This window comes from Hydra vulgaris, chromosome 11, assembly GCF_038396675.1.
Source record: "Hydra vulgaris chromosome 11, alternate assembly HydraT2T_AEP".
Taxonomy (NCBI): domain Eukaryota; kingdom Metazoa; phylum Cnidaria; class Hydrozoa; order Anthoathecata; family Hydridae; genus Hydra; species Hydra vulgaris.
The window spans coordinates 11,961,062-11,973,900 of NC_088930.1; the positions used below are offsets into that span (position 1 = coordinate 11,961,062).

Here is a 12,839-nt window from a genome sequence, read left to right on the forward strand (position 1 = left end):
AATAAACCTCTTTTTCTTCTTATAAAGTATGAAGACTCCAATTCTTACTTATAAAGCATTACCAACTTCTTTTTATACTTCTCATTAGTCTCTTACTCTTTCTTAAAAAGAACCTCCATGCTTTTTTTATATTAAATCTTCTCAAATATAATTATTAAATGCACTAATTAAATTTCATATTAAAGAAGTTATTACTATTACTTATATTACCTTTTTTTTATATAAAATTTATTGCTTTTAATCAAAACTTACCCATGCATCATTGTCCCTGAGTATTAGATACTACAACCAAGCAATTGTTATTACAAGAACAATTGTAACTCCCTTGTGTATTTATACAACTAATTTGGTCACCATAGCAATCATTACTTCCATCAGCACACTCATCTATATCTATTGAGATTTAAAATAAAATCGTTATTAACTAATTTTATAAACTTCCAAATAGAAAAGTGCATTTCTTATTAGTTAATTATAGATATTTCATTTAAAAGGCTAAAATTTATACACAACCTATTATTTTTATTTACTCTATTATTAAATATATAAGATATCATTATCAACCTATTGATCTACTATAAATATTACATATTCAGACTTGGACAGGAATGGCGTGTAATTGCATTTATTGCAGACCACGCAAATGATTTTTTTGGACAACTTGACCAAGACTGTTTAGATGTTTTGATGATTTGAACATTTTAGAAATGCGCTGAAAAAAGAAACTCTAAGATAAACCTTAACTAAAAGAAAAACAGAAGAATAAAGAAAACAATTCCTTACAAAAAATAAAATATATAAGCACTGAAGTGAAACTCATAAAACTCAAACTTGAAGCAAAAATTACTCTTTGTTATGTGTTTAAATGCGTTTGAAATAAATAACTTTAAAACTTATTATTTGAAATGTTTTTATTTAGTTACATAAAATGGTTTACTGATTACTTCTAATGATTGTTTAATAAATGAACAAATTTTATTTAAATTAATAAAAAGTTTTATATTATTTTAAATTGTATAAACATTTTTTCCAAAAAGTTGCAAAAAAAAACTTGTAAAAGAAAATAATGTAGTCTTTTGCAAATAGTAATTTTTATTCATTTCATGCTCTGTTTAGTAAGCCAAGTTAAAAAAAAAAGTTTTTAAATGATTCTCGGTAAAATTAGAACCAAACAAAAAAAAATAAAGCAATAAAATCGTTCCATTGCAACCGGAATTATATTTTTAAAATCAAAATTAAAATTATATATTTTCAAAATCAAAATTAAATTATATATTTTTAAAATCTAAATTATATTATATATATTTTTTTTATCAGAATAAAATTATATATTTTTATTTAATTAGTTTTATATTATATCATATATTTTTTATCAGAATTAAATTATGTTTTTATGATCTTTGCTTCAAACTTAAAAAAATCAATAATTACAATACAATAAAAACAAAATAATAAACTAAATTTTTTTTCACTAGTAAATAGTGCTTATGTCAAACATAATTGTCATTCAAACTTTTGTAACAAATGTTTTTACATAAACCCCATTTAAAAGATAATGTGACTTTTTTAAAAACTAATTACTTCTTTTATCAAACCAAAAAAATTAAAGAATGATAAAAAGTTGCTTAACCAAAGGCGTACATAATTCGCTCTACGCAAAACGCTTTAAAACAAGTCCTGAACTTATTCCTAATTTAAAGTAACTTTTAAATATTTTAAAATAATTGTTAGAAAGACATGGAAAAATAGTTTTAAACATTTAAATTTATTATAAAAAAGACATAAAAACAACTTGAATATAACATTTATTGTTAATTTACACAAAGTGTGTTTATTTTAAATAATCATTATAATTAGTTGTTTTTTAAATTTAAATCCTTCGTGTAAAATACAAACTTTAAAAAAGTTCAACAAATAAAAGTTATAGAGTAAAACCGGGTCAAACCATATCATTGCACACTGATCAAAATTATCAAAAAAAAAACTGAATGAATATGGCTATGAAAAAAACAAAAATAGATTTAAATACAGAATTATCTCCTCTATTTGAATTATTAAATTTATTATTTGAATTATAAAATTATTAAATTTATTATTTAAACTATAAAATTGCTAATTTAACTCAATTTTTTTTATTTTTCATACAACTTTAGCAGAGAGTCAAATTTTTTAATATACTTCTTATCGTTGCAAACAGAATAGCGCTTGAACTAAAACTCTTGTTGGAAATTTAATTTCTATTCTAATAATATAATTTTTAATCAGCTTGTAGTTTTTTGCTAGTGACTAAGACTAACCTTTTTTTAAATTAACTTAGTGTTAATTCCAATTTAATTAAAAATGAATTATTATGTTATTTCTCAATACAATCATCACTTTCTCATTAAAAATAAATTATTATTTTATTTCTCAATATAATTATCACTCAATCAATTTAACTCAACTTGATCACTTAAAAATGTCAAGTAAAGAAACAAAAGCGTACAAGGATGTACCATGATATGATATACAAGCATCATCAACTATCAGTTGATGCGGAGTTGAAAGAAAACAATATGCCCCTGAGAAATGCTGCATTCAAACATGGCATTCCAGTCTCAACACTCACAAATATCGCAAAAGTAACAACAACAAAAGTTTTCATGGCTCAGGTACAACAACAGTACTCTTAAATAAAACAGAAAGAATGACAGTGCATGTGTTCTAATCACTTGGTGACTGGGGTTATAGTTTAACCCAAAATAAACTCCTCCAACTTGTAACTGACTACCTTAAATGGGCACCTATACCATCTTGCTTAGTCATAGCTTCGCCATCTTTCACAGTTGCCACAGCATCTACTCCAACTGCACATCAATTACCATCTTTAGCAATTACACCAGCTTCAAGTTTTGATAGGTATCAACCATATGTTGAGCACTGAAAAACAGTATCAAGATGAAGTTGAAGCAATTATTTCAAGCCAGAAATTAATTGCATGTTAAGAATTTGAATTAGTGCAACAGCAAAAACTTGGCAGAAAATGTACTACCGATGAAAATGTGATTGAGTTCCTTAAACAAAAATATAAAGAAAAATCTAAAAGGAAGCTGTAAAAATTGCTAAACTTAACAAACTCCTGAGCAAGACAATGCTGAGCTACCACAGCAAAACAACAATAAAAAAACAAGCATCTGCAGCCGAGACCGAGAGCCTTTACGCTGCTTGGGACAGCAACTGTGAATGGCGTCCCTTTTTTTCAAAATTTCTTTATATATGTATAAAATATATAATGTGAAGAGTACATTTACAAACATTGATGTTACAACTTGAGAATTTGATGTGTCGGGATTGGTTGTGCAAAGAAACATGTTTAACAAAAAAATATTTAATTCATACTGAACTTTTTGGTTGCAAAAAAATGTAAAAATTTAATATAGTTTCTTAAATACTGTGCTAAAAGTAATAAAAGAAAAAATTTTAAATTTAAAAAAATTCAATGTTTTCTCAAGTGTTTTATCAAGTGGCGGTTTCATCAGAATTTTGCCTAAAACAGCATTATTCTTTTTTTTTTACATTTAATATTTTCGATAATTTGATTGTTATTGTTTAAATATATTTTTATATAATATTATTTAGTTTTTTATTATCTATCTAATAAAAATATATATATATAAAAGTTATTCAATTTTTATTGATTAGTGTGCAGTTTGACTCAGTTTACACTATTCATAACAACAATTTTATTAAATTGCATTTAAATTGTTAAATCATCAAAACAGCCATGGTCAAATTTAAAAAAAAAAACCACGTGCATATCAAGCTGCTATGTTAAGGTATATATTTTCTTCAGAAACCTGAAACATTTATGAACCATTAAGTCTAACCAAAGATGAAAAAATAGACCCTTCTGTTATATTGGAAAAAATGGAAATCTTTGCCAAGGATAATATTAATGAAACTTTGGAAAGACATAAATATTTTAAACGTTTTCAAGAAGATGGTGAATGTTTTGATGACTTCTTGACAGAAGTACAATTATTAAGTAAAAACTGCAATTTTTGTAAAACAGCTGATTGTCTTAACAGTTTATTAAGAGATAAAATTGTATCTAGGATACCATGTGACAAAGTACGAAAAAAATTACTTTATGAAAAGACTTTAACACTAGATAAAGCAGTAGAAACTTTTCGTTCTTCCGAAAAGCACAAGATGGTGTATCTGAATTACAAAATAATAAAAGTGAAAATGTTGACCGGATCGGACAACAATTATACAACAGAAAAACAGAAAATTCACAGACACAGAACACTGGAAATGAAAGAGACTTTAGTTTAAATTCATTGGCGTGTAAATTCTGTGTCAAAAAGCATCCTTTAGGTCGAGAATCATGTCTAGCATGGGGTAAAAAAATGTAGAGACTGTAAAATTATGAATCATTTCTTAAATAGCTCAGTTTGCCTAAAAACAAAATCGAATATTTCAGATAGAGAGGCTGATCAGCAAAACAAAATAAAAAATTTTTCAACCTCGCAGCAGCATTTAGGGGGATTGTATATAGGAAGTGTAAAATCTGATCTTGTGCAATTGGATTGGATTAGTTCTGTGCAAGAAAAACCTTGAGAAAAACAACTAAAAGTAAAAAATGGTATAATAAAATTCAAAATCGACACTGGTGCCGAAGTTACCGTTATTGGACCTAACCATTTAAAAAAGTTTGGAATTAAAGTTAATCAATTACATACTAGAAGCAGACAATTATTAGGTTCTGATCATAAACCACTAAATTGCTTAGGATATTTTCAAAAATTATTTACAATTAATAGTCAGAACAGTGAGTTAATTACTATATATGTTTGTAAGAATGTGAAAACTGCTTTATTAGGTAAACCTGCCAAACAAAAGGTTAACCTAGTTAGAATAGACATTCCTGAAGAATTTATTTGTGGTATGATTAAAACAACCAAACATAATGTAGTAGAACAGTTTCCTTCGGTATTCAATGGGTTTGGAAAAATTAAAAGTGACCCTGTACATATTGAAGCATGTGAAAATGTGATACCATACCATATTGGAGCATGACGACAAGTAGCGTTCCCACTTCTAGAATCATTAAATTTAGAACTGAAATGTATGAAAGAGATGGGTGTTATCAAAGTAGTAGATCAAACTATTGACCAGTGTCATCCGATTATAGTTGTGAAAAAACCTAATGGACAGCTTCATATTTGTATCGATTTGACACAACTAAATAAAGATACAAAACGCGAATTCTATAAGTTAAAAAGTGGAGATTATACATTAGCCCTATTAGGAAAAGGGTGTAAATATATGGCTAAATTAAACCCTAACTCAGGATATTGGCAACTACCCATGGATTTGGAAAGTCAGTTAAAGTGTACGTTTACCACATCTTTTGGTCATTTTTGCCCAACAAGAGGTCCATTTAGGTTAAAGTCACTTCCATAAATCATTATCTGGAGTCCTGTGTGGAGCAAATATAGTATACAATCTTAGTAAAAAAATTGATCACTTAATTGATGATTTTAAAGGTGTCGTAAAAAGTATGGATGATTTTTTAGTTTTTTGAAACACAGAAAATAAGTACAAAGAAAATCTAGTTGTATTGTTAAGTAAATTTGCAGAACACGGAGTTACCCTTAATTTAGAAAAAGCATATTTAATCAAAGTGAAGTGGAATTTTTAGGATATAAAATTTCAGCGGAGGGTGTGAAACCTCTGAACAAAAAAGTTGAAGCAATACAAAATTTCTAGAGACCAACAAATATTACAGGTTTGTGTAGTTTCCTAGGTAACAGCTGTCAAAATTTAATCCATTGCTCGCTAAACTAGCTCAACGTTTGCCTTTTAACTTTAAAATCGGGTATGGACAGAAAATCATACTTAAGCATTCAACCAGATAAAAAAGAAGTTTGACAAATCCACCAATTATAGCACACTATGAAGTGACAAAACCAATAAAATTGAAAACAGATGGAAATTTATTAAATGGACTTAGTGTAGTTGTTTATCAGAATCACGATTGGGTATACAAACCAATTGATTGTGCATCTGGATTTTTGACAAAAACGGAAAAAAATTATTATCCAATTGAAATAGAAATGCTAGTTGAAACATGGGGGTGCATGCAGATGTCGAAGTACTTGTATGGGTTACCAAATTTTATTTTAGAAACAGATCACAAACCTTAAATTCCTATATTAAATTATCGCTCGCTTACTGAGATATTGCCAAGAATTCAAGGATTAAGAATGAAATTGTTAAGATTTTCATTTACTGCAGAGCATGTTGCTTGCAAGTCAATTACGGATGCTGATGCTATGTCTTGTGCACCTGTATTGCAACCAACAGAGGATAAAAAAATTGCAGAAAATGATCTGAACATATACATTAATTATAAAATTCAATAATTAAAGTATGCTGGCTACAGAGAGTCGATTAGAAAAAATGAGAAAAACGGCAGAAAACTGAGCAGGATGAATTTTTACAACTGCAAGATAGTATAGTTTCTAGATGACCAAATTCAAAAAAATATTGTTCAAAAAATCTGCAGCCTTATTAAAATTTTAAAGATGAAATAGTTAAAATTGACAGGCTCTTAAAGTATAAAAACCGAATAATAATCCCAGTTAGTATGTGGAAAGAAATACTTTTGAAATTGAACAAAGGTCATTTAGGAATTAAAAAGTGCAAAAGCCATGCACGTCAGACAGTATTTATATACATGTATCACGGCTTAATTGGATAGATTTGTGCCAGTCTATTAGAAAGAATATATTAAGAACACAACATGATCTAAATGTAAAATTGTTATACTTAGCTAGAAGTTATGGTAAATTATCTTGAGATGGTGTTAACGGGGCTGTTAAAAATTAGTGTTAGGAAAGTCTAAAATAAGTAACTTCGAGGCGAATTTTAGATATTAATTTAGAGCACTTTTTTTGTAAAACCCAAAAAGCATCCTGTTCATATTTTAAAAATCTAGAAAATACTTTGCTTAAATATTTTGAAAACTTATTAACTGCTTTAACTACAACAAAAAATTTCTTTTGTTAACTACAAATGCACAAGATGCTACAAATGCACAAAATGCTACAAATTTTTTTAAATTATTTTCATGGTACTATTTCCCATATTCATGCTTTCCTGACTCATACAACCTACAACTTTTCAAGTCTTCTGTCAACTGTTTCCTTACTCGTTTACTCTATTTCTCTATACTTTTTTCTGGAAAAACAGAAAAAGCCAGAACTCTACATATATCTAGTAAAATTTAATTAACTGGAAACAAATTTAATTTATTTGTCTTTAAAATACGATAGCCGTGCAGAGGTAGAATGCTCACCTCATACTATCCCCACCACGTATACAGTATATGCGGTGTTGTTGTTGCACTGTTGTGTCCATATGCTTAAAAAAAACTAAAGACTATTTTAGATTGTCTTTTTTTATCATTTTTTCTTACACAAAATCTTTTATATATATATATATATATATATATATATATATATATATATATATATATATATATATATATATATATATATATATATATATATATATATATATATATATATATGTATACAATCAGGGTCTATTCTAGGAAAAAAATTGGGCGGCAATACCCCCTGTCCCGGAGAAAATATTGCCGATAACAGCGTTTTATCACGAAAAAAAAAAATTTGCTGTAAAAAATAAAAAAAAATGTCCTCAATTTTTAATTTGGGCGCTGCCCAAATACGCTGTTGAAAACAGTCTTTTCAACAATGTTGAAAAGTTCCATGACAATACTTTTCATTACAATTGTCATTACACAATAACTACACATTTCATAAAAAAAAAAGCATGACTTTTAATTCATTTGTCAACGAGGTCTTAAATATATATAATTATAATTTGCCAACTTTAAAATAGAACATGTCCTTTTGATAAATTAAATCTAAAGTCTAATCTTTGTGGGGTTTTAATGCACGTTCAGAATGTGTTACTTGCGGTTTGTTATGTTCTTGAGAGTTATTTCAAATTTGAACAACATCATTGTTATATCTTCCTTCAGCATTATCATGTTATCAATTTTATCTTTTCAGGTGTGAAATGTGAGATGGATATACTTGATTTGCCGTTTACATGGTATCCATGGCAGGTCACATTTGTTTCTTGAGTTCGTTTTACCCAAACATCCTTTTTTTTTGAATGCAGGCAAAACATTTCTTGTTTACATCTTTTTTGCCTGCATTCCTCCATGTATCAACACTTGAGATAAAACAAGTGTGATGGACTTTCAGTACAGTCGAATGATATTATCTTGTTGTACAGCAAGGCTGCCAGAGAGATTAAACAATGCGAGTAGGTGACTGTTTTTTTTTATCATTATGTATGCCTTTAACTATACTGTTACTTTTAGCTCGATGGGCTTTTTAATATTCCAAATTAACATACCATTGTTCAGCAAATCTTATTTATATGTTAGACCAAAACTCATCATCTATTAGAGAAACAAAATGGTGGAAAACCATATTTGTACTAATAATTGAGAAATTCCCTAAGTTTTCACACAATATTTTTTCTTCAAAACTGCATTTAACCATCCCATGGTGCTCTTGCTATAACTGCATACTGTTGGTTCCTTTATGTCCAATTTACATGCTAAGTTTAGTCCTCAAAGTATCGAATCCAGTTCACTAATATTAATATGGTTTGTGTCACTTGCTGGCCGTAGTCATGCTGCATTTTTAACAACTACTCTTCCAATGAGCAGAATCAAGTCCTATGGATGATGCATCACAATAAAGGTCAGCTTTTCCATTCACTGGTACTAGCTGTTTCCTACCAACCAAATCTTCTTTTTACACAAGGTGAAGCAATTCTTTCAGTTTTTCTTAAAAATTTTCAGAAATATTACAACCTTCAGCAGCTCTTACAATTCGTCATGAAAATTCTGTCACACTTTTGCTATTTGCTTTTTTTATTGTTGAAAATGATGACTTTGGTTTGAAAAACTTCATAATGTTTTCATTGATGTTTTCATAGGTAACTGAGTCATCTTCCAAGTATGCAGGCAGGCATTGTTCTTCCAGTGCAGAATAGATCTGTGATGACATACATAGCCATATACATAGCAATACTGGTGGCATAATGGCCAAAATAGCTTGTTGTAATTGCCACATGCATATGCTTAAAAAAAAACTAAACAACTATATTAGAGTTTCTTTTTTTGAAGTTTTTTCTTACAAAAAATCTTTTCTATATATACGAAGTTAAAAAGTCCCATGACAATACTTTTATTTACAATCATCATTAAACAATCATTAAACATTTTATCATAAAATAATGTGTGACTTTCAACACATTTATCTACATGACATCAAACATTCATAATTACAAACCAACTTTACATTAGAACAGCTGTGGCAGAGTGCATGTTTTAGAAGCAAGAACAACATCCCTGGTAGTACCACAATTTGATTTTCCATGCAGTAGCTTTTTTTACTATTTTTGATTTTTATATATTTATTTTTTTAATTTTAATTCACCTCCAAAAGGCCATGAAGGCCACTGTGGCAGAGGAGGCTACTTTTAGTTATGGTTAAAATCTTCTCTAAACTCAATAATTCCAAAGCACAAACCTTGACAGAACAGCTGCGTGGAGAAACTAGTTGAGCACAGTACTACCAGAGATGTGGTGGGGATAAACTTGGAACTTCTCACTTATAAGGTGAGCACTCTAACACTACACCACTACCGCATTAAAATTCAGAAGGTCAAGAGAGGGTTGTAACAACAAAATAAAAAAAAATTAACAAATAAAAAACAAAACCAGATTTTCAAAACGTCAGTAGTTGCTTACTAAAAAAAAGTTATTTAGATTTATTTTCACTCTTTATTTTTACTTATTGTTATTTACTTACTTGTTTTTCATTATAATTTTTTGGAATTAGTAGATTTTTCCTTCCCAGTGGGCACAAGACCTATTTAAGATGTCTAAAACATGTATTAACAATTTTAATAGGTATTTTAATGTCTACAATATCTCTTATGCCCAATGGGTTACCAAAACAGATTGTGGTGAGAGAACAAGTCTAATTAACTTATATATAATGCATAATAATAGAAAAATTATCAGAAAAAAATTAAAAGTATGGTAACTAAAACCACAACATCATGTTTGCTGGACATTTAACAAAAGAATATATTTGTAAAGCTGGCACTGTGACCATTTTATTTAAATAATTGTTAACTTTCGATCTGCATATTAGAAATTGCTGAAGCAATCAAATTTTAGAGTTTTAAAATGTTAGGAATAAAAAATATTTTTCAAATAAACCAAGAAAATAACTGCATTTATAAACTAACAAGAAGCTGTTATTAAAAAATAAACAATATATATTGTTTGTATACAATATATTGTTTATAAAGAATATATACTGATTTTATGAATAAATATATATATATATATATATATATATATATATATATATATATATATAATATATATATATAATATATATATATATATATATATATATATATATATAAATATATATATATATATATATATATATATATATATATATATATATATATATATATATATATATATATATATATATATATATATATATATATAATATATATATATATATATATATATATATATATATATATATATGATAAACATAAAAAATTGGTGAAGACATATAATAGATATGTATATATCTATTATATGTCTTCACCAATTTTTTATGTTTATCATACCAATTTTTTATTTTTGTCCTTATTTAATAATAATATTAATAATAATAAAAATAACAATATAATAATTTATAAACACTTATACTTATAAAGTTGATTACTTTATTCTAAAACTACCTGTACATTGGTCATTTGATAAGATGTAACCATTTCCACAAATGCATATTCCATCATTTGTATTTAAATAAACACACTTTTCCTTATTAGTTAAAATGCATCCAGTACAACTTCCTGAAAGTATAAAACTAAATGTAAAGATTTTTTATATAGGAACATCAAATTATAATTAATACTTAAGAAAATAATATAAGAATATTAAATTTAAAAACAATTTTTTTTTTGTTTTAGCTATATTTCCTAGATCTTGAAACATTAAATAAAATCTTCAATATAGTACTTTTTTTTTCCTTTTGATAAGGTTTGCAATTACATGGTCTATAAAGTACTTAATAAAAATAACATACTTTTCAAAATTTATTTTGATCATAATTTAGCATTAATGAGGTATTTTAAAACAAAAACTCAAATTCTCCTCTTGAACCAAATGAAGGATGGCAAACCAAGCGGAAAAAGCATTTTTTTTTCTTGTGTTCCTTTTTCCCGGAAACAGCTAGTGGAAGGCTTCAAAAAACAGGTTATTAACAGAAAAAAAAACATCTGGAAAAAACCACATATGTCACTGCACCTGATTAAAATCAGGCTTGCAGTACCAGATCCAGAGCCGGAGCCAAGGATCCAATAGTTTTTGCAGGAGCCGGAGCCGAGAAAAACTAGTGGATCCAGGCTCTCAAAAAAATTTGAACTGAAAATATTTTTTTTTCTTCTAAATTTAAGAATAATTTTTGAGAAATTTTTTTGGCGACCTCTGCACTTCATTCAAAAAACTTAAAACTCAAAATTCTCTAAGTCTCTATATTCTCAAAAAACTTAAAACTCAAAATTCTCTAAGTCTCTATATTCTCAAAAAACTTAAAACTCAAAATTCTCAAAGTCTCTAATCATTTCGTATACAATATTTCTATTATTTGTAAATTGCAACCATGAGTGATAACGTAGAAGATGAGAGGTTATATGATGAACTGAAATGGTTTGCTTATCGCAAAGAGGACGAGGTGTTTTTTTGTCAAGTTGACGTTAGTGTAGGGGAGGAAGTCGGCAAACTTTGCGGTGCAACATGCAAAATGCAGTACGAGGCAAAAGAGAAACGGATATAATAAACCACCGCCAACATGAAACGCCATTTTGTCAATAAACATTCAACACTTTTGACAAAAATTGTTGAGGTAAGAGAGCAGAAACTGAAGAAAGAGTTGGCCGAAAAGGAAAAGAAACGCACCTCATCCGTTTTTGGAGGAAATCAGGGTTCGACTAGTGAGACGAGAAAAGTACAAGCACCCATCGATTGCTTTCTCAACAAAGTTACCATCACAATTTCGAAAGATGACTTCAAGAAAGGCATGAACATGATGATTCTTCAAAACGGCGTTCCCTTTAACCTATTCAGCAGTGAAGGAATCAAGATTTTGACTGACGATTTGGCATAACGTTTTGGCTTGAAAGTCAACCGGGATTCTGCTCGAAGTCAAATCATGGCTTTGGCTCAACAAAAGCGGGCTGAGTTAAAAACCAATCTACAGGGAAAGCTGGTTTTTCTGAAAGTCGACGGAGCTTTAAGACATAATCGAAGCTTTCTTGGCGTCAATGTACAGTTCTTCATGGATGGCGAAATCACTCTCAAAACTTTGGCAGCAGTTGGCAATCATGCTAGAGACAAGGCAAAAGAAATTCAAGAATCTCTTAAAGGCGTGCTGGAATTGTATGACATCAGGAAAGAAAATGTCCTCGAATTACGACTGATAACGGATCGAACATGGTGAAAATGGTTGGAAAGACAGATGAAGAAGGTTACGTCACTGACGAGTCTGCTGAAGAACTTGCTGGCATCGAAATCGAAGAAGAACTTGAGGTTGAAATTGAAGGTCATCCGCTCCAGCTCTGGCTCCTCATAAGGTCAATAGAAGAAAAATAAACTATTACAACTTTTTGAAGAATCAGTCTTTTTCATATACCCTTTCATTTCGTACTTG

The 12,839-nt window shown here is 28.4% G+C and overlaps 1 protein-coding gene across 4 annotated transcripts in view; it reads right to left on the minus strand.

Moving 5' to 3' along the window:
• Positions 1–12,839, minus strand: part of LOC136087405 (uncharacterized) — a 72,684-nt gene that overhangs the window by 15,800 nt on the left and 44,045 nt on the right. Inside the window, exons 1-2 of one of the 4 annotated variants that reach the window (XM_065810120.1) lie at positions 589–715; positions 253–393 (exon numbers count right to left, since the gene is read on the minus strand). Coding sequence is in view for 2 of the 4 variants with exons in the window: in XM_065810121.1 (XP_065666193.1) it covers positions 260–393; positions 10,870–10,983 (248 nt within the window). In the remaining 2 variants the exon portion in view is untranslated. Of the gene's footprint in view, positions 1–252; positions 394–588; positions 716–10,869; positions 10,984–12,839 lie in introns of those variants that run through there. The other 3 variants (XM_065810115.1, XM_065810122.1, XM_065810121.1) reach the window with 3 other exon arrangements.